The sequence below is a fragment of the Pseudopodoces humilis genome, chromosome 10 (assembly GCF_049639895.1).
Source record: "Pseudopodoces humilis isolate 2021_Gansu_Grassland_sample_001 chromosome 10, ASM4963989v1, whole genome shotgun sequence".
In the NCBI taxonomy this organism is placed as follows: domain Eukaryota; kingdom Metazoa; phylum Chordata; class Aves; order Passeriformes; family Paridae; genus Pseudopodoces; species Pseudopodoces humilis.
This window is the reverse complement of record NC_142209.1, coordinates 372322-397844: the sequence shown is the minus strand read 5'-3', so window position 1 is coordinate 397844 and position 25523 is coordinate 372322. Positions and strand designations below refer to the sequence as shown.

The window sequence follows — 25523 nt, the reverse complement described above, 5'->3', positions numbered from 1 at the left end:
GCCTGGATAGCAAATACTATGGGGTGGTTTTTTATTTTCTTTTTTTTTCTTTCTTTCTTTGTTTTCTTTTTTTTTTCCCCAGCCCTGCACAGAAATGAGCATTGCTGTGCTGTCCTCACTGGGGTTTCCTGGAAGCACAGTGACATTCTGTCCTCTGTCTCTCATTGCTTTCTCTGGGGCTCTGCTGCTGAGGTGCATTTCAACCCCTCTTTTCTAACTCCACCTAAAATCTTACTACTTTTATTACCTGGAAATATTTTCTGTAATTCTGCCTGTATCTCTCTAAAGGACATTATTCTTGTTGCCATTAACATGTGGAATTTACTGAATGGGTTTTAATGCTTGCATTAATTATTGTTGAAGTAGGAACTGTGAAGCAAGGGTGATGTGAGTAATTACTCTCTTCCCCAGTTACAACCCAGAAACATTGTTGAGCACCAGCAGCACCTGAAGAGCCCCACAGGGCTGGCTTGTTTCTGATGCACCAAGCCTTTAATGCTGCTGCTCATTCATTCTTTATTAATTGTCTGTATTTCATAATTGCTGATTTAGTTACAGTATTACCAGCCTGCCTTCCTTGGCGTGTCTCTGCCTGGCTATTCTCATTTGCCTTCTCCACTGCTCTTACTCAAGCTTTTTATGCAACAGTGGGAGAGCAGCTCTGTGGTGAGCAGTAAAAAAAAAAAAAATACCAAAATAAATCCTGTATTTCACAACTTGGGGCAGAAATATCACCGTGCTGTGATGTGGCTCGCTTTGCTGAGCTGACACCTCTCTCAAGCGCTGTGTGGGGATCTTCTCAGGGCGCCCCTGGCTTTGTCACCTGCCCTCAGGGTGGATTTGGGGTGGCTTTGTGCTCCTCTGCAGTGTCAGCCCTGCATCCCATCCACGTGGGCAGGGTGACCTGAGCTGCCTTGAGGCAGGGTCTGTTTGAAAGGATGCGTTTGGGGGAGAAAGCTGATTTAGAACACGGGAATTTTCTTTTCCTTCTGTGTGGAGGAAGGTGCTGGACACTGGTGTACCCCTGTGTGCTGGGGTCCCTGAGGCAGCGAGGGGCAGGGCTTTGGCAGGGCTGGCTGGGCAGGACAGGGCTGTGATGGAGCTGCTGCAGGTGCCAGTGCTGCTCTTTAAAGCCAGCTCGTTCTGGCTCAGGGCTCAGAGCAGAGGCCATCGCCGCTCCTGCCCTGCCAAACCTCCTTCCAAGGGAGGCTGCACAAACACCTTGTGCTGCCTCTGCCTGCACAGCTCAAACCAATGCGGGTCTGATTGAAAACACCACAAATTCCAGCAGATGTGGGCTTTCCGAGGAATGCGCTGCCGCTTATTGGAGCAGCAGGTGGGAAATGTGAAAAGGTGTGCAGCTCATTCCCTGTGCTCTGCCCACAGATCACACCGAGCCCCTCCTTGTTTTCCTTGGCTGCAGGGAGCAGCTCAGGGCCGGCTGTTGTTTTTATAACCAGTTTGACCAGTATCCCACAGGCACCCACACACCTCACACCCTGCTGGGGCACCCCAGACGGCAGGGACAGCTTGCCTCCTCCCTCCCGGCTCCAGCCCGTGTCCTTTTCACTTCCTTGGACTCCTGGAAGGGGTTTGGAGATGTCTGCAGGGTCTCCACCGACCTTCATGCCTGGCTGAGCAGTGCTGCTGTCCCAGCCCGTGGGCACTGGGAGCTCTCACTGAACGTGCCCAGGCGGGAGGAGGAAGGGGATGGCTGGGCTGGAGTCCTCCTTTCCTGAGCTTGGTGTTATTCCAGGCCCCTGGAGCGGACAGTGAGCCTTGCCCGGGGAGCCTGGTGGCTTTGGTGAGCTGCAGGTGGAACTGGGGGATGGAAGGAGCTGGGAACTGAGCTCCTGCCCCAGCCCCTGCATCCCTCATGGCACAGCACTGCCGCCGCTGCTGCTGCTGGGGTGCCTCAGGCCTCCTTGGAACTCTGCTTCAAAGGTGTTTTAAAAACAACAGCCACACACGGAGAGGTATGGAACGCCTGAGGATTTCTTGTAAGGGAGGTAAATCATCTTGCAAATGGAAGTCTTCAAAAGAAAGGGTTGGCGTAAGTTGCTGTGTGTGAACTGTCTCCATTTAACCCTGTGACTGATACTGATTTAATTCAGCTCTGATTTCTCTGAGCTTCCTGTGAAGCTGCTTCTCCTGCAGATGGCTGGTGAGTGTGTCCCAGTTTGCCACCTCAACTTGTGAAACTCGGAGGTAGTGAGGGGAGGCTGGAGGAAGCGGATGGAGGCAGCTCTCGGGGAGGAAATAGCAAACCGAGCAGAAGGCATTGATTGTGAAGTGTTCCATGTTATTGGAAAACATATTTTGTGTGATAGATGGCTATGCTGCAATCCTGGGGTGCTTTTGAAGCAGCAACCTTAACTTTGCTCTGCTGCTCTCACAACACGGGTATTTTTAGCCTGGCTCCCATTTATACCCGTGGGTACGCACAACCATCACAGACGGTTACCAAAATTAAACCTGAAGTTGGATGGGAAAACAGGCACTGACCTTGTCAGTGCAAACCAAAATCATATCTATTTCAGACAAACACAGGCACCTCAGAGCTGCATTTCCCATATGTGCAAATGCAAACTCCGAGGAGCTGTGGAAGGGTTTTAAAAAGCATCGCTAAGCCCAAGAACAAGCAGCCAGCACTTCTTTATTCCTCCTCTCTTCCAAATTACTGTGGCCTTCAATTTAAGTCCAGCTTGTGCCAAAACCACGGCAAAGGGGCGTAGGCAGGAGGAGAGGGGATATTTAATCCTGAGTTTAAACCCAAACTATCAGGACAGCAGAGGTGTCCAGCATGTTTGGCCATGCCATGCTGGCAGTCTGCTGGTGGAGCTGCTGAGAACCTTCAGCCCCAGGTATCTCCATGTTCCTGTGCCCCACAGTGCCACCCATCCCCGCTGCAAGTGTGAGCACCACGGGCTGCCTCTGTCCTCAGATTTGGTGGCAGGAGCAGGGAGCCCAAGCAAAAGGAGATTCCCAAATTTCCCTGCTTTTCTGCTCTTTCTGTATCCCAGCTCCTGGAGGGAGCAGGGAGGTGCTGCAGGCATCCCTGCTCATGTGTGGAGCATGGGCATGGCCAGATTTGCAGATGCACAGAGGAACTGGGGTGGGACCCCACAGTGAAGGTGTGGGGGTCCTCAGACACAGGCAGCAGCACAGCACTCTGGTAGGGTGGCTTAAAGCAGTGTTTTAAAAACGAGCTTCAGTCCATTATTGCTGCTCACATCGGTAGGCTGAGCAGGTATTGCAGTGCTCCCCTGCAGCCAGCCTGAGTCCCCTGAGGGTGTGAGGCACAGCCCGGAGTGCTGGGCTGGCAGCTGCTCTGAACCATGCTCAGAAATGCCTTTTGGATGTTGCTGCCTGCCCTCCTGGGAGCTGCTGCCCAGCCAGCACAGCCCTGCCCGGGCAGCAGGGCACGCTGCCAGCTGCGCTTCTGCTTCTGGGCAGGGCGTGATGGATGCTGCTGGGGAGCCCTGGCAGGATCTGCCTCCCTCCCTCCTGCCCTGGGCTCTGGGGGAGGCAGCTGGACACTGCCCAGCCTGGCACTGCAGCTGGACACTGCCCCAGTCTGGCACTGCAGCTGGACACTGCCCAGCCTGGCACTGCAGCTGGACACTGCCCAGCCTGGCACTGCAGCTGGACACTGCCCAGCCTGGCACTGCAGCTGGACACTGCCCAGCCTGGCACTGCAGCTGGACACTGCCCAGCCTGGCACTGCAGCTGGACACTGCCCAGCCTGGCACTGCAGCTGGACACTGCCCAGCCTGGCACTGCAGCTGGACACTGCCCAGCCTGGCACTGCAGCTGGACACTGCCCAGCCTGGCACTGTGGGCTGTGCTCTGCCCCAGCCCGGCACCGTGGGCTGTGCTGCTGTGCCCGGCTGCTGGCAGCCTGGCACTGGAGCTGCAGTGGTTCCCTTGTCCGCAGTGCTGCTCTCCCGGGCTGGAAGGCACGCTTCTCCCGGTTATCCAGCAGCAGGAAGAGGGCAGGAGGTGTTCTGGCTGCAGTCTGCCCCCGCTGCTTTGGCAGGAGAGTGGCACCCAGCTCTGGCTGTTGGCTGCCCCACAAAGGGCCGGGGCAAGCTGGTGCTGCCTTCCTGCTCCTCCTGCCTTCCCTGCCCAGCCCAGGCCGGCTTGGCATCCCTGGCCAGGAAAAAAGGGCCTTTCCCTCGCAGGTTCCCGTTCCCACACAGCCCACGGGTGCCTTCTGAGCCCCTGCAGGGCGCTGGGGCTGGTGCCATCTCTTTGTGTGGCTCAGAAAAGCCAAATCCCCGTGCCCAGTGCAGAGCTGCCTTTGCCACCCCTCCCGGTTACGGCTCTCAGGATCCCAGCGAGGTTTCTCTGGCTTCTCTCCTGGGCAGCTGCTGGACATTCCTGAGCTTTGCTGTGGTTCCCTGTGTTCCCAGCAGCAGGGATTGCCAGGTGCCCGCTGAACTGGATCTGTCACTTTGTAATAAGTTAATTCTCGATCAAGAGCACAGCCCCGAGTGCAGGGAGTGCCAGCGTTAGCCTGGGCTGAGCCAGGGTGAAAGTCCAGCTCGGGAGGTGTTTTATGAGGCTTTCTATGAGCTGCTGAGCCAGGCAGGGGAGCTCAGAGCTGAGGGTGCTGCCCAGGCAGCCCTCTGCATTCAGCACAGCTGCCTGGGGGCACCCGCCTTTGCCCACAGCTCCGTGTCCTTTCTGTGTGAGCACACACAAATACAGCTTTCTGGCAAAAGTAAAATAAAATAAAATAAAAAAAATAAAATAACATAAAATAAAATAAAATAAAATAACATAAAATAAAATAAAATAAAATAAAATAAAATAAAATAAAATAAAATAAAATAGCATAAAATAAAATAAAATAAAATAAAATAAAATAAAATAACATAAAATAAAATAAAATAAAATAACATAAAATAAAAAAAAAATAAAATAACATAAAATAAAATAAAATAAAATAACATAAAATAAAATAAAATAAAATAACATAAAATAAAATAAAATAAAAAAAAATAAAATAACATAAAATAAAATAAAATTAAATTAAATTAAATAAAATAACATAAAATAAAATAAAATAAAATAACATAAAATAAAATAAAATAAAATAACATAGCATAAAATAAAATAAAATAACATAACATAAAATAAAATAAAATAAAATTAAATTAAATTAAATTAAATTAAATAAAATAACATAAAATAAAATAAAATAAAATAGCATAAAATAAAATAAAATAAAATAACATAGCATAAAATAAAATAAAATAACATAACATAAAATAAAATAAAAAAAAATAGCAAAAAATAAAATAAAATAAAATAAAATTACATAACATAAAATAAAATAAAATAAAAAAAAAAAAAATAAAATAAAATAGCATAAAATAAAATAAAATAAAATAACATAACATAACATAAAATAAAATAAAATAAAATAAAATAAAATAAAATAACATAAAATAAAATAAAATAACATAAAATAAAATAAAATAAAATAACATAAAATAAAATAATAATAATAATAATAATAATAATAATAAAATGGCTTTTATGAGTGCTTTTCCTTACGGTAGATTTTCATCTCCTGCCTCCCAAGCTAGCAGAGCAGCAGTGAGTTTAGTGAGAATTGCTTTTTCCCTGTTAATTGAATTCTCAGAACACTGCTCTTTCCCCAGTACAAGATACAAGCTCGTAACCTTTTTATTTTTTTTTTTTTTTTTGAGGAGGGGGATAGGTGGTGGATGGGGACAGGGGCAGCTTGATGCACTTAGAGCAACTTCCTTTAAAAAATACTCTGTTTATTTGTATTCTGCTGACACAATGTGACCATAAAGCATTCCTGGTACCTTCCCTTACTTACAGACGGTGCTAGTGGGCAGACTTCAGTTGTACCTGAGGCAGTTTAGGCAGGCTGGAATGAAATGAGGGCATTTTTATTCAGGTTAACATTTTTCAGATGCCTGTGAATGTGGGGGGGTGACAGATCTAGAAAGACATCATCTCTCCTCCTGTGCCTGATCTGCCTGACCCTGTGTGCAGCGTGTTTTCTCACACTTGTGCTGCGTGGAAGCAGCACCACAGGGAGGGAAGCATCTTTCTAGGGATGCTGAGTTCTCCCTGCTTTTCACACATACCCATCACTCTGGGACTCACACACGACTTTACTCCCAGCTGACAAGGTTACATGTGCTCTCTATTAAGTAACATATGTTGCTGGCTTCTCCAGCTAGGGCAGTTCTAACACTCTGCCGGTGCAGTGATGCATACACCAGCTGCCTTCTTTTCCTTCCAAAGTTATTTAAATACTGAACTCTGCACAAAAGACAGATGTTGAAAATAGGCTCCCACTAACCTGAGGCCGATGGGAAAGCTGCTGAGCTCTGATGGAGTACATGTTTCTCTTCCATTTGAAAAGATGAATTTTCAAATGTTTTTTTGTGGGCAGGGTAAAATGAAGGGATCATCTTTATTCACTTGGTCGCATTTTATGAGTGATCTCGTACTTCTTTTGTGTTACTGAGACCACCTTTGCTTTTCCTCTCAAACAGTTGTGGGGGGTTTTAACTGATGTATCTCAGATGGCCACTTTTAGTCTTTGCTCAAAAATTTTAATGCAGCTCAGAGCTTCAGTGGGAGACCGACTGTGGAGCTGTGCAAATCCAGGAACAGATGATTTTGTTGTTTCCTTTTCCATTTTCTGTGCATTTCCCTGAAATTAATTCTTCTCTTTCTTCTGGCATTGCTATAAAGAAGAATTAATATAATTAACCCAAGCTTGTAATATTATTACAGGTATTTAAAGGTCCAGAAATATACCCGAGATGGGGGAAAATGCCTGGGTTGAAGGCTAAGAAAGCTCTTCTGTTACGGTTTTTAATTGGTTAGAAGTAGCGCAGTGAAATCCTGCATGGTGTGAAAGCAAAGGGAATCATGGGAATGCTGTGCAAATCCTCTTTCCTTTCTTGATTTCGAGCTGGATAATTATTTCTGTATCAGATCTTTATTAAGCCGTAGGCTGGGATTCAGCTCCCCAAGATGGAGCCATGGGTAGCTGAGCTTATCACGTATGAAATGGGTTTTTTCTCCTGAGGCAGTCACCAAATGCCAGTGCCCAGCGAGCGGGGGGTGAATTGCTGCCACCACTGCGCCCAAACACAGAGACATTCCATCTTTGGGATGCAGGACACACTCCCAGCAAGGACTGGGTGGCGGTGGAAACCTGTGGCTTTCCTTTTCCTGTGGGTCAGCCAGTGCTGCTTGTTGTGGGGCCAGCAGCAGGGGCTGGGGCTGTGCCACCATCTCAGAACCCCTTTGGTGGCGTTTCCAACCCTGCCATCATCTCCTCTGCTCTCCTCCAGCAGCAGGAGCAGCTAAACTCCTAATGCTCTGCAGCCCCCTGAAGCTTTCTCTCTTTGTTTTGCAGCAGGAGGAGGAACGCTGACAAACACGGGCAGGCAGAGCAGATCTCTGTGCCTGGGCAGAGTTGTCATCAGGAGCAGCTCCCAAGGCAGGGAGGTCCTGATCAGCCGTGCAGAGATGTTCCTCCGTTAAGTGAAGGGTTTTGGGTTCACCCCTTGCAGTCTCCGTGGCTCAGGTCTCGCTCAGAGGAACTGCACAGAGCTGACACTTCCTCAGACCGAGTTAGGGAGCTCCTCTGAAGCAGCAGTGGCATCTCCTGGCCCGTGGGACCCGGTGATTTCCCTGCACAGCCCCGGGATGCGAGAGCAGCCGGGCAGCTGCTGTGGGGCAGGAGGGGCCCTGTGGGATGTGGCTGCTCCTCCCTGCTGCTCTGTGATTAAATGCTGCTTGGCGTCTCCCTGGAGCCCCGGTGGGCACGGGTTTGCTGGAGTTCTGCTGGCTGGAGCTGCACTTTGGGTGGGACAGCTCATCCCTGGGGCTCCCCTGAGCCTCAAAGCAGGCAGCAGCTCTGTGAGCACATGGCTCAGCCTCGCACGGAGCTCGGCTCTCCTCTCGCTGGCAGGATAAAGGATTTAGGGAAGGGTTTAACAAATCTGTCTGCTCGGTCCTTCTGAGAATTTGACTGCTTGGTTTCCAGTGGGTTTTGCTGGAGTTTTGCTGTGAGCCATCAGCACAAGGGGCAGCGTGGCACAGGCTCAGCAGCTCTTCCCACAGCGCTCCCCAGCACTGCCAGGCTCAGAATCCCTTGCCTGCAGCCAGGGATTGTGGAAGCCTCTCCAAGGAGCTCTGCATGATTCTGTCCCTGAAATGTGCCAGAGCTGGGTAGTGTCTTTGCTGAAACCTCCTGGCCTGTCTGCATTGCTGTCCTGTTAGAGCTGCTCACTCAAAAACCAGGCTAAAAATAGTCAGTCTTACCCTGAGATATCTTCCTCTGTTCCAGCCGCATCAGTTGGCACTTGGGGTAGCCCAGAGTAGAAACCCCACAGCACCAGGAGCTCCGAAATGCAACTGGATGTGTATAATCAGTGATGGTCAGGACCAATAAATCAGGCAGCAGTGCCCAAGGTGCCGTGCAGTCACCCTGGATGCTGCGGAGAGCTTCCAGATCAGCCCTGCAGCTCCTGGAAAATCACACGCAGAGCCTCAGAAAGGACTGGGTTAATTACTCCAGGGCAGTCAGGCCAAAGCCCATCTTTTCAGGGCTAAATCAAGACATTCCTTTAGTGTGAGGTGCCACCAGCCTAGTGTCCTGACAAGACACAAAGAAGGGGGTCTGGAGTGCAGTTTCACCTCTGCTGGTAACGGTGGGGACGGCACTTGGAAGCCCCCGCGGGTGGGTTCTTTGGTGAGACCCTTCTCCATGAGGAACATGGAGGATGCAAGCAGCATCTGGGGATGTGCTGGGGGCTTTGAGGCTGACCAGAGCCGTGGTGGGAGCTGGGCTCTGCTTTCTCCAGCCCATGGCTTCAGCCCCAGTGTGGGTGGGCTTGCCTGCTCACTGCTGGGGGGAGGGCAGAGCAGCTCTCCGAGGCTCCCGAATCCCCCACCCCCTTCAGCCTCTGTAAAACAGCTTTGAGGAATTGCACTTTCAGGTCTTTTATCATTTGATCACAGGTCAGGGCCAGCAGCTTTTCCTGCCTGCTGGCTCTGGCTGCCAGAGCTGATGCAACACGCGGTGCTGGCAGTGTCACAGCGAGGCTGGCGTGGGCACCGCTCCCTCCGCACTGCCCACATCATGGGAGGGGACATCAAATCCTCGCCTCGGGCGGGCGAGGGGCAGCATGCAGGGCTTTTTCTGGGCACAGAGGGTCTGTCCCCGTGGCCCACAGCTCCATGCAAGTGGGACCAGCAGATCGGGTGCCTGATGTGGCTGCACCTGTGGCAAACCAGTTATGGGACTCCTCAGAAGTGCCACAGCAGGATCAGCCCAAATGGATAACTTAGCCTGCTCCTGCCAGCCTTCTCCCCGCTGGTAACACTCTAAATGCCAGAGTGGGTGGATTTGGGGGGAATCTCATTCTCTCCCCAGGCCAGAGCAGAGCTTTGTGTTTAGTCACTGATCTTTGGAAGTTCCCGTTGGGATTTTTTCCTGTCCGGTGACTTCTAATTGAAGTGGATAATTGCATTATCCCATCTCCCCTGGAGGGGTTCACAGAATCCTCAGCAATCACCTTCAGTTTTACAGTGAGCCCGAAAATACCCAACTCAAAATGCCATTTCACTTTCCAGAGCTCAGCAATGGCCACAAGCCAGCGGGGCAAGCGCAGCCAGGCTGCGCATCCCTGGGGACAGGGATCTCCCCAGCTCCCTCTCTGCGGAGGCACAGCCCTTCAGAGGAGCACAGCAAGTGCCTTTGAAACACAAGCTAACATTCCCAGCAGCATCCTGAGCTGGGTAAAGCATTATCCACACCCAGGGGCTGGATTGCTTCGGTGTGTGCTCCTCCAGATGCTGGGCACTGCGGGCAGAAAGACCCCCTGTCCTGTCCCAGCATGGGTGTACAGACTGATGTGGGAGCAGGAAAACCTGTCCCTGTCCCTCTTGCCCCCTCCTGTCAAAGCCTCTTCACCCCTCACTGGGGCTGGCCTGGCACAGGAAGGCTAATTCAGGTGTTTTCTTCCATCTCCTGCAGTATGAGTTTAAAGCCAAGAATATCAAGAAGAAGAAAGTGAATCTCATCGTGTCGGTGGACGGTGTGAAGGTCATCCTGAAGAAGAAGAAGAAGGTAGGCAGCCCCGGTCCCTGGGGCAGCAGAGCCCCTCCCCTCCCGCTGCAGGGACCTGCAGCATCCTTGAATTTCTGGGAAAGCCTGGTGGGCTGGGAGAGGGAGGGGTGGGCTGGGGTCAGCCTCGGGTGAGCGATGTTCCTGCAGGGTGGCTGAGCCAGTCCTGGTGTGGTGCAGAAGGGGCTCAGGGGCCCTGTGGGAGGTGATTTGGGATGTGGCTGGTCCCCAACAGGACCCGAGCCTCGGCAAAGGGCTGCAGGGGAGCGGCAGCAGAGCTGTGACAAGAGCTTCCCAAATATGTCCCTGGACTGTCTCTGTGCCCTGTCCTTGTTCTCAAGGACAGCATCTGACGTGCTAATTTTCAGCTCCTTTCATTGCAGAAAAAAGAGTGGGCCTGGGACGAGAACAAAATGCTCGTCATGCACGATCCCATCTACAGGTAAGGCTGTTGGGTGAGGGGACAGAGGCTTGCATGGCTCTGCTGTGCCCCTTACCCACACCACAGCGGTGCTGCCCACTGGAGAGCCATGGCACTTCCCAAAGTCCCCAGCTCTCCTCCTCCACCTTGTTCCCAAAAGCCAAGGGCAGGGGGTGTCTGTCCCAGGGAGACCAAATTGGGGTGAGAGAGGCCCCCAGCCGTGCTGGGAAGGGGGTGGCAGGCAGCTGGGCAAGGCATCCAGCTGTGTCAGCAGGCCAGGAGTGGGCTTGGCTCTTCTCCATCCCTGGAGGGCTCCTGGGCCACTGACGCTGTCCCTGGGGGCTGAGCAGAGAAGTCCCGTGCTGCCTTTACAAAATGTTTGCTGCTGCTGAATCAGCAGGCAGATTTTCCCAGCTGAGGTAAAACCACTGCCAGAAAAATTTCGGATGGGCGTTAGCAGGGATGTGCTGCAGAGGTTGGGCATGTGCCAGCACCCCGTGCCATGGGAAGCATCGGTTGTGGCCTTGGCAGTCTCCTGGGCATAACGGGTGTGCTCACATCTTCCATCCTGTCCTTGCAGGATATTCTATGTATCTCATGACTCCCAGGACCTAAAGATCTTCAGCTACATTGCCAGGGATGGCTCCAGCAACGTCTTCAGGTGCAACGTCTTCAAGTCCAAGAAGAAGGTAAAGATCTCCCATCCCATCCCGGTGTACTCCGGGCGGAGCAGCCGGGGCAGGGCCCCGTGGCGCTGCCCTGGAGCTGCCAGCCCAGGGGTGCGAGCCCCCCGAGGGCTGTGCCGGGCTGGGGGGTCGGCGTGCAGAGGCAGCCGGGCTGCAGGTGCATCCCCGCGCGCTCCCGCAGAGCCAGGCCATGCGCATCGTGCGGACGGTGGGGCAGGCGTTCGAGGTGTGCCACAAGCTGAGCCTGCAGCACACGCAGCAGAACGCCGACGGCCAGGAGGACGCGGACAGCGAGAGGAACGGAGACGACCTGGACGTGCCAGGTACCGCGCAGAGGAGGAGCTGTGGGGTGGTGTGGGGGCCCAGGAGCCTGGCAGATGTGGGGCACAGAGGGACTGTCCCCCCACGCTGCCCCTTGGTGGCCGACACCTCTGGGCGATGGATTTGCACTGCAGCCTGGCCCGCTGTGCTCCAGGCTCAGGCTGGGATCCTGCCCAGCAAGGACCCGTCTGGAGGTGTTAGCTCAGGCTGGGATCCTGCCCAGCAAGGACCCGTCTGGAGGTGTTAGCTCAGGCTGGGATCCTGCCCAGCAAGGACCCGTCTGGAGGTGTTAGCCTGATGCTCTCAGACATGCCCCTTGCTGAGAGCCCATTAGCAGTGCCCAGGGCTCTGCTGTGTGCTTGGCTGCACACGCTGCAAACATCGCCCCGCTGCTGCTCCCGCACAGGAGGCCCCAAGCACAGACCTTCCTCGTGTCCCCGGGCATGGCCGGGCCTGGGCCAGCTCTCTGCAATTCCCAGAACGGACACTGCCGTGTTTCTGGCCTCCCATCAGGCTGTCAGGGCTGCAGGCAGGCCGCAGAGCCCAGTCTCTCTCAGCCCTGTGGGTAGAGGGTGCAGGGATGCCTGACTGGGGGGCTGCTGCTCCAGCCCCGTCACCCTGAGCTCTGCAGGGTCCCAGCCTTGCTCCTTGTGCTGGAGGGGAGGCAGAAGTTTTGTGAGAGGTTAATCAAACCCTCGCAGTGCCGGGCAGGACGCTGGCAGGTGCTGTGTGTGGATTCCCTGCCGTGCCCTGCCATGCTGAGGGCTGGATCCCGCACATCCCACCAGGAGCAGCCTGGGCTGGGCTGCGGTTTCCTGCTGGCCTGTGTGAGCAGTGCTGTCCTGCTGACCTAATCATCGGGCTGCCCTGGGCTGCTCATTGTTTGCTTTTCCTCCACACAATGTCCCGGCCACGATATGCAGCTCCCCGGGGAATTCAGAGCATCTGTTTTTTGTTTTTCTTTCCCGTAATCTCTTGTTTACCTTTCTTCAGCTTTATCTGTGTTTTCTGTTCTCGGTGGCCCGTTTGTCCCACATCAGGGCTTTTGGCTCCCAGGTTTGGTGTGCTGGGGCTGGGGTTTGGCTGCAGCCTCCTCCCGAGCAGCAGCAGCAGCAAGGGCAGCGGCGTCTGTGCACCCGCTCCCCGCAGGGCTGGAGGGTGGGTGGCACCGTGGGACCCGCTGTGGGCGTCGCTGCCCATGCCACGGGCGAGCCAGGGCAGCCTGAGGTGCAGCAGGCCGTGCCCTGTCCCGCAGCCTGCCGCCTGTCCGGCGTGGACAGAGCGGCCGCCTCGGCCGAGGAGACCGACATCGACGCCGTGGAGCTGCCGCTGCCCGGAGCCGACATCCTGGACTTCAGCCGCGGCGTCACCGACCTGGACGCCGTGGGCAAGGAGGTGGGTGCCACACCGGGCCCAGGGTCCCTGCCCTGGGGGGTGCCACGGCCCCACCGCCCTGACCTGCACCCCTCGGGGTCAGCAGCGATGGCGCAGCGTTCCCCAGCTCCCGGATCAAAGGCTGCCCTTTGGCTGGGGCCCAGGGCGCTCCTGCAGAGCGCAGTGCTGAGGCTCGGCTGTGTGCAGCCACACGGAAAGGGGAACGGGGCACAGCTGATAGGCACTTTTTTCCCACCAAAAACACAAAAATAAAAGACTTTTTTGACACGGTGGAAATTCCCACGGGAAACGTCAGCCTTTTTGGGAATTTTCTACCTAAAGTATTTGGGTTGTTGTTGAAACTGAAAAAGTACTGTTTTCAAAGGTTGTAAGCACCCTCAGCAAAGTGTGCTTTGAGTGTAGCCGCTTCTTTTCTGGGTCTTCTGGGCGGCTGCTCTGTGCCAAAGCTCGTGTGTGGCTCTCTGGGGCGAGTGCCAGGGGATCACACCTTCAACTCTGTGTTTTGCAGAGCTGCCTCCACCCTGAAGATATCCTGACAGCGTCACCCAAGATGCTGCTGCCCTCATCTGCGCAGCTGCCCGACCTGGGAACACCCCTCTCTGCCCACCACCAGATGCAGCTTCTCCAGCAGCTCCTGCAGCAGCAGCAGCAGCAGACACAAGTGGCCGTGGCACAGGTTCTCCCCTCCGTTCTTTCCCGGGGGCAGCGGCAGGGCTGGGGCACTCTGCTGAGCCCCTGGGTGCTGCTGGAGTCTCCTGCCTGGAGGCAGCGTTGAAGGCAGGCAGCTCCGTGGGGAGGGAGCTCTGTGAGGTGCTTGGCTCTGCTTTGCCTCCAGCTGTCTGGGGCCCCTGCCCCTGTCTGCTCTCCAGTGCCCCAGTGACTGCTGTGTGCCTGGGCTGTGCAGCTGGCTGCTCATTCTCCATCAAGCTATTTCTCACTGAAGCAGCTCTGGCTGCTTTATCCAACTCATTACCTGAGCTTTACTTGTTCCCTGACCCCTCACAGAGCTCGCTGCAATTCATCAACTTTCTTCGTGGCCCGAGCCATGGGCTCCAGCAGCCTTTGTGCTGCCCCGTGGCTTTGCTCCTCTCGCATCACTAGATCAGTATTTGTTGATCAGTTCTGCTTGAGCTGCTGCCTCCAGAGCCCAGATGCCTTTTGGGGTCACAGACTGCCCAGTTGCTTTCCCCTCTGGAAGAGGGATCTGCATCCTTGGGGAATCCTTTGTGTCTGTCCAAGTACAGTGTTGCTCACAATCCAGAAGGCTCCACGGTGCCTGCTCAGAGTGTAAAATATTGCACCCCTTGCTCTTGGGCTGGCTTCACGGAAAGTTGTAAATCCCAGTCCTTTGCCTGGTCTCCTGTCACTCCCAGGCTCGCTGTGCTTCAGCTCAGCTCTGCCAAGGGCACTGCTGTGCCACCTTGCTGGCCACATTTGGGCCATCTTGGGGGGCAGGTGGCCCCCAGGGGCCCTGCAGCTGCAGCAGTAGCTCACAGCTTGGCAGGTACAGAGAGCTTCCTCTTCTTCCTCAAGGTCACTTTCTAGGCCACAGTAAAATAGCCTTTTGTGTTTGCTGGTTTTTGTTTTGGGGTTATTTTTGGTTTGGATTTTTTTTTTAAATTTAGTTGTAATCTGTACTTTCCTGGCTTCAGTCCTTGCTGGAGTAGTTGTAAGAGCCATGGGTGGGTGCCAGGAAGGGGTGCAGAGCCAAAGTGGCCCCCAGGTCACTGCTGTTCCCTCGTGCCATGTACATTTCTGGGGTTCTCCTTGCTCAAATGCAGATCAGAGAGCTGCCCTGGGCAGGAGGGCACCTTCCTCCTCGGGGGCACGGTTCTGGGGACACAGATGTTCCTACAGAGGTAGTTGTGCTGAAATCAGTGGTGGTCTTTCCCGTCTCCCAGAGCCAGGCTGAGCAGCCAGCTCGCACCCCAGAGCCGTCCCCGCTCGGCAGCTCCCTGCCATGGGTGCTGCTCCAGCCCCTCCTTGCACAGAGGCCGCTGGCTGGGCCCTGTTTCTGGGAAAGCTGCCCAAAAAGACAGCGCTTCCAGGGCCAGCACCCTCGCACCACGGCACCATGCAGTGTGTGGAGCCTGTCTCCTCTGCCGTGTCCCTCTGGCTCCTCCTGGGCTGCCCTTTCCAGGCACACGTTTCCACGTGCAGCTGCTGTGCCCCACGGCAGCTCGGTCAGCGCTGCCCTCCTGGCCTGCAGCTCGTCCCTCAGGGAGGCCAGGGGACAGTGAGCCCTGCAGCTCGTCCCTCAGGGAGGCCAGGGGACAGTGAGCCCTGCAGCTCGTCCCTCAGGGAGGCCAGGGGACAGTGAGCCCTGCAGCTCGTCCCTCAGGGAGGCCAGGGGACAGTGAGCCCTGCAGCTCGTCCCTCAGGGAGGCCAGGGGACAGTGAGCCCTGGGCTGGCACCGCCCGCACGCTCCCGTCACATCCGCAGTGCCCGCAGGGAACGGCTTCGTCGCCATTCCTCGTGGCTGGGGTGCTGCTGAGCCCTGGGACGTGAGCAGGGGTGGCCAGAGCCCTCAGCCCTGGATCTGCCCCTGCTCACCCGCTGTGTCCCGCCCAGGTCCACCTGCTGAAGGACCAGCTGGCAGCAGAAGCGGCGGCACGGCTGGAGGCCCAGGCTCGTGTGCACCAGCTCCTGCTCCAGAACAAGGACCTGCTGCAGCACATCTCGCTCCTGGTCAAACAGGTGCAGGAGCTGGAGCTGAAGCTGGCGGGGAACACGACCAGTAAGCGCTGCCACCCGTTCCTCTCCCCTCGCCGCTAGCCAGGGCCGCGGGGGACACGCACGTGGGTGTTTGTCTTGGGGTTTCTGTGCATTTCCAGTCATTTTGTTCAGAGGGTTATTTGTGCCCTTCTGGCCTGCCTTGTGTGTGTGCAGCAGGGTGCTTGCATGCAGCGTGGGAAGGGGCTTGGGGAGGGCTGTATGGACAGGTAGTCACCTACCTCCGTCAGCTGTACGTCCGCTTTCCCTGGTGCCTGCATGCTCCAGGCCAGCTCCATACCTGCCCAAGAGCCCCTACCTGACATTCCTCTCCAGCAGATGCGGCCATCAGCTCTCCTCAGGAGCTGGGCTGGAAGATGGCTAACTTCTTGTCCTGCAAAGCTGTCCCTTTGCTGGCCAGCAGCAGCTCCTGGCATTAGTGACACCAAATAAGCCCCTCAAAACAGCGAGAGGTTGATACTCAAATGACCCCAGACTGTCCTCCCCCGGCCAGTGTGCAGCCAGCCGTGGTGGCCAGGGGATGCCCAGGCGAGCTCTCAGCCGTGCCCTTCTCTTGCAGCAGGCTCCCAGGACAGTCTGCTGGAGATCACCTTCCGCTCCAACGCGCTCCCCGTCCTCTGCGACCCGACCACCCCGCAGCCCGAGGACACCCACCCGCCGCCGCTGGGCCCCAGCTCGGCTTTCCCCAGCGCCGTGGGCAGCCCCATAGGTAGGAACGACTGTCTGGTGAAGCTGGAGTGCTACCGCTTCCTGCCGGACTCGGGGCCGCCCGGCCCGGAGCCAGCCCTGGGCAGCCTGGAGCTCATCAAGTTCCGCGAGTCCGGCATCGCCTCCGAGTACGAGTCCAACACGGACGAGAGCGAGGAGCGCGACTCCTGGTCCCAGGAGGAGCCGCCGCGCCTGCTCCACGTCCAGCCCAGGCAGGAGCTGGGTGACAGCCTGGAGGACGAGATCGCGGTGTAGGGCTCAGAGGAGGCGGTGCACAGCAGCCAGGACCTGCGGGGGCTGGGAAGGAGCCTGGCCGCAGCCCCACGGCCCTGGCAGGGACGGGACAGCCCGGAGGGAGGGGGCAGAGCAGGGAGCGAGCGGAGGTGAGGATGGAGCCGTGCCCAGGCCGTGTGCCGGGCGTGCTGTGCTCCGGCCTGCGGGGGCTTGTGCGCTGAGCTGCAGCATCCCTGCTTTGCTGAGCTGACAGCTCCTTGTGCTCCCCTCTGGGCCCATCTCCCTTCAAACTGTGTGTCCAGGTGAGGCAGAGTGAAGGACTGCGGCTGGATTAGCCCCTGCTGCTGCTGGGGAAGCAGTGAAGCCGAGGAAGGGTTTTGCTGGGGGAACAGGAGAGCAGTCTAGGGCGGTGAGCAGGGACAAGAGGGGACAGCTCCGAGGTGGTGAGCAAGGACAGAGCAGCTGGTCGGGCTCTCTGCGTGCTGGGGGACGAGTACAGGACCACGCTAGGTGAGGGTTGGTGACAGTGCACTGTCAGAGTGGGTCTGTGAGTGAGAAGTGTGGCACTGAGGGACACTGGGGATGAGCCTGGAAAGGATTTGAAGAGGTGAGCTGAGCTTGCACAGGCTGGCCAGGTGCAGGCAGTTGCTGGCAGGGGGATGTGGCATTTCCAGGACAGGGTTTTTCAGTGCCAAGGCAGGTGGAGGCCGTGCAGGCAGAGCCTGCTCTGCTGCCAGGCTGGAGCAGAGAGGAAGGCACAGCGCAGTGTGGAGCAGGGAGCCAGGGCATGCAGCACCAAGCTGTGGAGTGTCCTCCCCCTAATCATCTAATCCTTTGGCTCCTCAGCCAAAGCCTTTTTCGTGCTCTCAACTCACATTTTCAAACACTTCCCATCACCACAAACTCCCTGCTTTGCTTTATAGACAAACCCTCCCACTTCCAAGCAGTTGTTTTGCCCCAGACCGAGCCTGGGAGCTGCAGTGCTGGCATTGGCATCTTCAGGGATGAGCACACTTCCAGCCCTCGGTGGAGAGTGAATTGCTGCTGCCCACAGGGGTGCTTCATCACACCTCTGGTTTGCACCCTCTGGAAAAGTGAATCCAAATCCTCAGGGTCCCCCACCAGCCCTCGAGACACTTATGGCTGAAAGCCATCTCTGGGGGCCTGCAAGGGATCCAGAGCTCGTTCCTTTTCTGCAAACACTTCTATCACCTGCCTGGTGCTGAGCCTCTAAGAGGCCATGATTGAAGGGGTATGAACCAAAGTCCGGATGTCCACCCTGCTTCATGTAGAAGCACTCGATGAGGTGGGGATTTGGCACAGTTTTCCTCCCCATCCTCCCTCCTGTCCTGCTTCTGCTTTGCTTTGTTGCTTGCTACTCTCACTTTCGCCAGCTCTGTCTCTGCTCAATCTGCCTGCAGCTAACCCCTGGCTGGCACCACCTCTGGGGCTCCTCCAGGGCTCAGCCTGGCTGCTGAGGAAGGTGCACCACTTCTCTCTGCCCCGGTGCCCTTGGGGCTGAGGGCTGCTGAGGAGAGGTGTGTGGATGAGATCCCGGGGTCAGCACGAGCTGTGCTATGCACTCTCCACCACTGGATGGACTTGAGGAACTAGAGGGTCTAGTGAGAAGGAAAGAAGAACATGTTTCAGTGTCCCCAGCAGTGCCTGGTGTCCAGGGGAGCTCTGCACCAGCCACAGAGCAGGCAGAGTGGGAGAGGGTGCAGTTTGGTACGTGGTGCTCCTGTCCTCTAGGCACCACTGTCTCCATGTGCCCTGTCCCACATGGCTGTGGGGACAGCTGTGTGCCAGCCCCTCTGCTGGGGAGCCAACATCCCACTGCCAGCTTGCAGCAGCTGAAGGTGCAGTCAGGGGGTGTGAGGCTGGTCCAGCTGGGAGGGAGAGGTGGGCATGACGGCAAGCACGAGGCATGGCGCTTACAGGGTAGGGAGGGTTGAGCTTGGACAGGGATTTCGGTGTGGGCAGACAGATCATTCAGGGGAAAGGACAGCAGGAGCTCAGCTCTACACACGAAGCAGAGAAGGGAGAGCCTGAGAGGAGCAGCAGCAGGCCAGAGGTCTCTTCCAGGCTGGGCTGCCTCAGGAAGCAGGTGGGGGAATCATCTCCTGGGCCACCGCTCCGGTCCATCCCTGCCGCACACACAGAGCTCAGGCCGTGTCCCGTGAGGGGCTGTCGGGACCAGCTGTGGCCTCGGGCTCCTGCCCCACACTCTGCCCACAGGGGACACTGGCAGGTGCCCCACAGGGGACACTGGCAGGTGCCCCACAGGGGACACTGGCAGGTGCCCCACAGGCCGAGGGGGTGCTGCCAGGGCCGGGTGGGATGCTGCCAGCCTCATGCTGCACCGTGGGTGTACACTTGTAAATGACCCCTCCTAAGTCAGCACTGCCTCCAAGACTCCTCTCTAGCCTCTCACTTTTGTTATGGACCTTGACAGGGGTTTTATAGCTATATTTTTTGTCCTTTCTTTTCCTACAACTGTCGTATTACTAACTGTTGACTCAATCTGTCTGGGAAGCCAATCTGTCAATGTAAGTGCACTTAACCCTTGGGTGTTGTCATTAGTCAACTGGCTTTTGCTAAATAAATCTTTCTATTTCTCAAGGCTTTCTGTTGTCTCTTTCTTCTCACTGACTCTGTCTTTCTGTACTTCCTTCCCTCTCCATGCTGGGTGCCAGCACCAGCAGTGGCATCCTCTGGCCTTGCAGAGAGCCCCTCCAACCTAAGCTTCCTCTCCTGTGGGACCCCTGCTTTTGGTGCCAGCCACAGGATGCCCACGAGAGCGAGGTGCCCAGAATATTGCTGGGAGTAGAGGTGTTTCAGTCCTGCCCTTCAGCCACTGCACATCACAGGCTTGTCTCAGGGCTGATCCAACAGCTTGAGGGAGCCAGGGGCTTCCTGGCATCTGCAGAGCTCCCCACGGAGATGCAGAGGTGCTAATCCGCACTTCCAGGGGCTCGGGGAATTTTTGGCTGCTGGAGAAGGAAAAGTAGGGAAGAGGTCTCTTAAAGGATGGCAGAAGTGTTGTGCAGGCAAAAGCAGCGCTCAGGCAGGAGCCGGCTGCTCCTGGAACAATTCATTCTGCTGCTGGCAGGAGTGGTGGAGCAGTGCCCTCCCGTGGCAGCCGCCTGGCTGCTGGGGCTGCACGGGCATCCCGGGGGCTGCACAGACATCCCGGGGGCTGCACAGACATCCCGGGGGCTGCACAGACATCCTGGGGGCTGCACGGGCATCCCGGGGGCTGCACAGACATCCTGGGGGCTGCACAGACATCCCGGGGGCTGCACAGACATCCTGGGGGCTGCATGGACACCCTGGGGGCTGCACAGACATCCTGGGGGCTGCACAAACATCCCGGGGGCTGCATGGACACCCCAGGGGCTGCATGGACACCCTGGGGACTGCACAGACATCCCGGGGGCTGCACAGACATCCTGGGGGCTGCACGGGCATCCCGGGGGCTGCACAGACATCCTGGGGGCTGCACAGACATCCCGGGGGCTGCACAGACATCCTAGGGGCTGCACAGACATCCTGGGGGCTGCACAGACATCCTAGGGGCTGCATGGACACCCTGGGGGCTGCACAGACATCCTAGGGGCTGCACGGGCATCCCGAGGGCTGCACAGACATCCCGGGGGCTGCACAGACATCCTGGGGGCTGCACAAACATCCTGGGGGCTGCACAAACATCCTGGGGGCTGCACAGACATCCTAGGGGCTGAACGGGCATCCCGAGGGCTGCACAGACATCCTGGGGGCTGCATGGACACCCTGGGGGCTGCATGGACACCCCAGGGGCTGCATGGACACCCTGGGGGCTGCACAGACATCCCGGGGGCTGCATGGACACCCTGGGGGCTGCATGGACACCCCAGGGGCTGCATGGACACCCTGGGGGCTGCACAGACATCCTGGGGGCTGCACAGACACCCTGGGGGCTGCATGGACACCCCAGGGGCTGCATGGACACCCTGGGGGCTGCACAGACATCCTGGGGGCTGCACAGACATCCTGGGGGCTGCATGGACACCCTGGGGGCTGCACAGACATCCTGGGGGCTGCACAGACATCCTGAGGGCTGAACGGGTATCCCGGGAGCTGCACAGACACCCCAGGGGCTGCACAGATATCCTGGGGGCTGCACAGACATCCCAGGGGCTGCACAGACATCCTGGGGGCTGCACAGGCATCCCGGGGGCTGCAGCCTCCTGTGCCTTGAGCTCCTGCTCCCCCAGGAGCTCGGGCCTGCAGGAGCCCTTTGCAGCTGTAGCTCTCCTGGAGCTGTGCTGGATGTGGGTCTTGAGCAGCCACGCTGTGGGGAAGATGGGGCAGCACTGGTTCCATGCTGGAGCACAGGCTGGCACTTGGAAGCTGTGAGTTTGTCCTGGACCGTGATGCTGGCTCTGCTGCTGGCCAGCCTGTCCCTCTTGGGCTGGAAGTCATCTGAGGAGCCAGAAGAGAGCTCTTCAAGAGGTTGTGAGGCTGCTCGCACCCCCGAGAGCTGGTGTCCAGGCTGGAGGAGAGGCTGCCCAGGCACTGCTGGGTGGCTCTCTTGGTGCAGATGAATAGCTGTAGGATGAACCCCAGGGCAGGTAGATGCTGCAGGTGCAGGCAGGGAGCTCGCTGTTCAGCAGGACTGTGCGGCCACAGAAGGCAGAGGAAAGGGCCTGCAGTAAGTTGGGCATCCCTGTAAGAGTCCAGCCCACCACGAGGTTGGAGCAGTGCTGGGAACCCTTCCTCTCTGTCCCATGGGATGTGGAGAGGGCTGTCTCTGTCCCAGTATGTGCCCCTGGCATGCAGAGGTAGAGTTGGACAGAGGATGCTGATGGGCAGTGAGGCCCCAGAACAGCTCACCCAGGAGCTCACCCAGGAGCTGGCTGGAGCCATCACAAAGACCCACACCGACACAGAGGCAGCCACAGGGCTTTGAGCTGGCACTCCTGGGGGCAGCCCCCACAGCTTCAAGGACTCTTGCTGGGAAGACATGGTGGAGAAGCCAGTGTAGCTCAGAGGTGATTGCAGAGAGCTCTCCCCAGCAAGCACATGCTGCCACCACCAGAGACAGCCTGGTCTGAGCTGAGGGAGCCATGGTGGGGTGGGCAGTGCAGAGCCCAAACTGGGTGCCCTGAGAGGAGGCCCCGTGGCTCTACCAGGGTGTGGCTGACAAGGGTCCCCCATGTGAGTCCCATCTCTTCAGGCAGCACGACAGGTCTGAGCAGGGGCTTGGCAGCACACCTCCCCTGGCAGGGTTGGAAGGGACACTTCCCTTCCACACCTCTTCCCTTGCCGTTCCCCTGGTAAATGCTCGCTTGCTCTCTCTTTTTCCACAACCTGCTTCCCAAGTCGCTTGGTGTCAGGTAAGAGAAGCTCTCAGCGTGTTGGCAGTGCCAATGTGGAGCCCTGGGCTCACTGCTATCCTGCCTTGCCCCACGCTGGTCCCCCATGCATGCACTTCCCTGGGCAGCCCTGGCATGCCCCGGCTGCCCACAGCCTCTGCAGGGCTGTAGGAACATCCTCCCAGTCCCCAAATTTGTGTTCCCATGGTGCTGGCGGGCCGGCCCTGCTGGGATCCCCCCTCCAGCCTGGCTCACGTCCTGTCTATTCCCTTTCCCCCTCCAGTGGACCAGAGCATGTTTGAGAACGCCAGCGCCGGCACGGCACCCACGCCACGGGCACAGCACGTCCCTGCCGCGGCTGGCACCCTGCCGCAGCCCTGCCGGCCCGCTGGCAGCCAGCACCTCCGCAACCTGGGCAAGGCCGTGGGTGCCAAGGTGAGCGACCTCCTGCGCCGCAAGGAGCCGGCCGGGCTGCCCGGCGTGGGAGCCATGGAGGTGAATGCCAGCGCGGGCGCCGTGCTGGGCACGGGACAGCCGGCTGCCGACGACGGGTGAGTGTCCCCGCACTGTGCACCCCGTGCAGGGCCATTGGGACAGGCTGGAGGGGCCCAGCACGGCGCTGTGTGCAACTGTCCCTCTGTGCTTGCAGGGCTGTGGGGCTGGATGCCTTTCCCCGGCTGGAACCCCCGCCCCCCATCACCAAGAAGCGGACGCCGCGTGCTCTGAAGACCCCCCAGGACATGCTCATCGCTCCGCAGCCGGAGGGGACCAGCATGGGGAGTGGTGTGGAGGAGCCTCCCGAACCACCCACAGCCCACCCTGACCCCACAGAGGAGCAGCTGGGGATGGGGGACCCGTCTCCTCCAGAATGCCCTGGGGTCCCCAGCGTGACGGGCGCCCTAGAGCCCGCTGGGGACCAGCCTGCCAGTGCCTTACCTGTGCCCGACCTCATCCATAAGGGCAGCCGGGAGAGCCAGTGGCCAGTGGGTGAGAGGGCCACTGAGATGTCACTCAGCACAGAGAAGCCCTCACGGAGAGCGGGGCTGGAGCACGAGCCAACCGGGAGCACAGGGCGGCCAGAGCCACGTAGCCCTGGCTGGGAGGTGGAGGGGACCCATCCTGACCTACTGTCCTTTGAGTAGCAGTGGGTAGCTGTGACACGGGCACCGTGGGGGCTGGCTCTCCCAGACTTGTCTCTTGCTGCCACTTGCCTTTTTTGGGGTGATTATTTTGGAAAGGGGGAAGCCTCGGGGTGGAAGGAGCCATTGCTGCCCGGTGTGGGCTCTGGGGAGCCATGACAACCCGCTTCTCCCCAGATTCCCAGGAGGGGCACGGCCTGTCTCGCCAGGGCTCCTGCAGTCCCATTCTGGGCCTATTCACCCTGGTCAGTGCCAAGCTCCTGTCCTGCCACAGTGCCACTGCCACCCTGTCTGCTGCCAGGAGCCTTGCTGAGCTGGGGACCAAGGGGGTGTGTGGGGGTAGAAGTACCAGCCTGCCCCAAACCCCATCAGCTCTGAGCATCCTGTGAGCATCCCACAAGCACCACACACTCCTCCGTGTCTGCACTGGCTGCCTTGGTCCAGAGGATTTCCCAGCTTGTCATGTGCTTGCTGAGATTCCCCATGCTGGGGTAGCAGCAGGCTCACCCAGCCCTAGTGCCTGGTGCCAGCGAGCCAGGACAGCAGATGTGTCCAGGGCCTTCTCCAGGTGCTGGAATCGTGGTGTTACTCTGCTGAGTGCCATCTCCTTGCAGACCTGAGCTCTGGCAGGGCACAGGGCTGGGCACCTGGGACTGCGCAGCTGCTGGCCAGAGGCTCTGGCAGGGAGCTGAGCTCTCTGTGAGACCCCCTTCCAGCTCCTGCTTGTTTCCTGGTCTCGTCCCAGCCACCATGGACAGAACTGTCCAGGCAGGCAGCCCTCTCCATGTGGGCCAGTGTCACTGCTCCCCTTTATTTCCTGGGACAGTGGTCTCTGTGAGACTGGGACACGCAGCCAGTGCAGTCCTCTGATACTGCTGTATGAATGTTTTGCCATGGATTACAGGAGGGGTTAGCCAGCCTGTGCCAATGGAAGGAAGCAGCTGTGAGATGGAACTTCTTGCTTAGAGCTTTTATGTACATCCTCACCACAAAGGTGGTTTTCAGAGAAAAAGCTCCAAAGCCCCGGGTCGGGTTGGAGGAGCCCAGGAGCTCATGGATAGGCCTGCTCACAGCTCCTGGGCCACTCAGGGTGGTTGGGCTGAAGCTTCCAGCACCCAAAGCCACGCTGGCCCACTGAAGGAAGGAAGCTGTGAGCATGGATCCCATTGCCCTGGGAGCAGCCACCCGTGTCCTTGCCGTTGGAGCAGTGATGCCATCCGTGGTGGCTCTGGGGCCCTGCAGCTCTCAGCTCTGGGAAAGCCCTGCTCAAGAGTGAGGGGATGCAGAGCTGCACAGAGCCCGTGTTCAGTGCTGAGGTGTCACGCACCCTGTGACAATGTGATCGCGCTGTGCATGGCCGCCTCCACCCGCAGATACAGGGGGTGTGTGCTGCCCAGCTCTGCACTGCAGTGTAGGTGTTGATGGAAACAGCTTGTAGCCCCCTCTGAAGAACCAGCATCTTCCATCCAACCCTAACTGTGATCCCAAGGGAACCTTCTTCCCCTTAAGGGAGGGCCGTCACTTACAGCCGGCCCAGTCCCTTTATTTATGTTGTCAGCATGCTTGTGTGTGGTTTGGGACAAGAGATGCAGATTGCACAATAAATTTTCTTTTTCTTTTTTACCCACTGCTGTGTGGCATTCTCTTGATGGGAGAGGACACCCTGCACGACCCTGTCGCCATCCTGGTGGGGAGTCAGGGGCAGAGGGGGAGTTTGGGGTGGAGAACGTGGCCGCCCTGGCACTGAGGGGACGGGAGCCCTGGCTGGTGTTGGGCTGAGGGCGGGCGAGCCCCGGGAGGGCTGAGGGTGCTGGATGATGATCCTGTGCCCGGGCTGAGGGAACCGGCTCCCGGGGGTGCCCGGGCTGAGGGAACCGGCTCCCGGGGGTGCCCGGGCTGAGGGAACCGGCTCCCGGGGGTGCCCGGGCTGAGGGAACCGGCTCCCGGGGGTGCCCGGGCTGAGGGAACCGGCTCCCGGGGGTGCCCGGGCTGAGGGAACCGGCTCCCGGGGGTGCCCGGGCTGAGGGAACCGGCTCCCGGGGGTGCCCGGGCTGAGGGAACCGGCTCCAGTGGGTGCCCGGACTGAAGGGACCGGCTCCCGGGGGTGCCCGGGCTGAAGGGACCGGCTCCCGGGGGTGCCCGGGCTGAGGGGACGGAGCCCCGAGGCTGTTGAGGTGCTGGAGCCCGCCCGTGCCCGGGCTGAAGGGACCGGGCCTCGGGGGTGCCGGGGGACAGGAGCCTGGTTGGTGTCTGGGCTGCGGCCGTGCGAGCCCCGGGAGCGCTGCGGGCGCTGGAGCCGGCCCGTACCGGGGGTCCCTGCGGAACCGAGGGCCCCGCTCGCTGCCGGGCCCCGCCCCGCCGAGGCGGTGCCGCCGGCCGTGCCGCCCCGT

At 57.7% G+C, this 25523-nt stretch overlaps 2 protein-coding genes across 4 annotated transcripts in view; one reads left to right on the top strand and one right to left on the bottom strand.

The window, feature by feature from the left end:
* Positions 1–24756, top strand: part of NOS1AP (nitric oxide synthase 1 adaptor protein) — a 43402-nt gene extending 18646 nt beyond the window's left edge. The window contains exons 3-12 of one of the 3 annotated variants that reach the window (XM_014257611.2): positions 10049–10141; positions 10522–10580; positions 11140–11248; positions 11427–11568; positions 12822–12961; positions 13470–13637; positions 15534–15699; positions 16255–16404; positions 22278–22545; positions 22644–24756. In XM_014257611.2, the coding sequence (XP_014113086.2) occupies positions 10049–10141; positions 10522–10580; positions 11140–11248; positions 11427–11568; positions 12822–12961; positions 13470–13637; positions 15534–15699; positions 16255–16404; positions 22278–22545; positions 22644–23136 (1788 nt within the window). In that variant the 3' untranslated portion in view covers positions 23137–24756. Of the gene's footprint in view, positions 1–10048; positions 10142–10506; positions 10581–11139; positions 11249–11426; positions 11569–12821; positions 12962–13469; positions 13638–15533; positions 15700–16254; positions 16405–22277; positions 22546–22643 lie in introns of all 3 variants that reach the window. The other 2 variants (XM_014257610.2, XM_088060531.1) reach the window with 2 other exon arrangements.
* SPATA46 (spermatogenesis associated 46) lies at positions 19701–22266 on the bottom strand. Its single transcript, XM_088060160.1, is given in 5 exon segments — positions 19701–19821; positions 20862–20997; positions 21000–21138; positions 21141–21217; positions 21220–22266. Coding segments are annotated over 5 exon segments (708 nt in total). The 5' UTR covers positions 21455–22266.
* Positions 24757–25523: the final 767 nt, after the last annotated feature.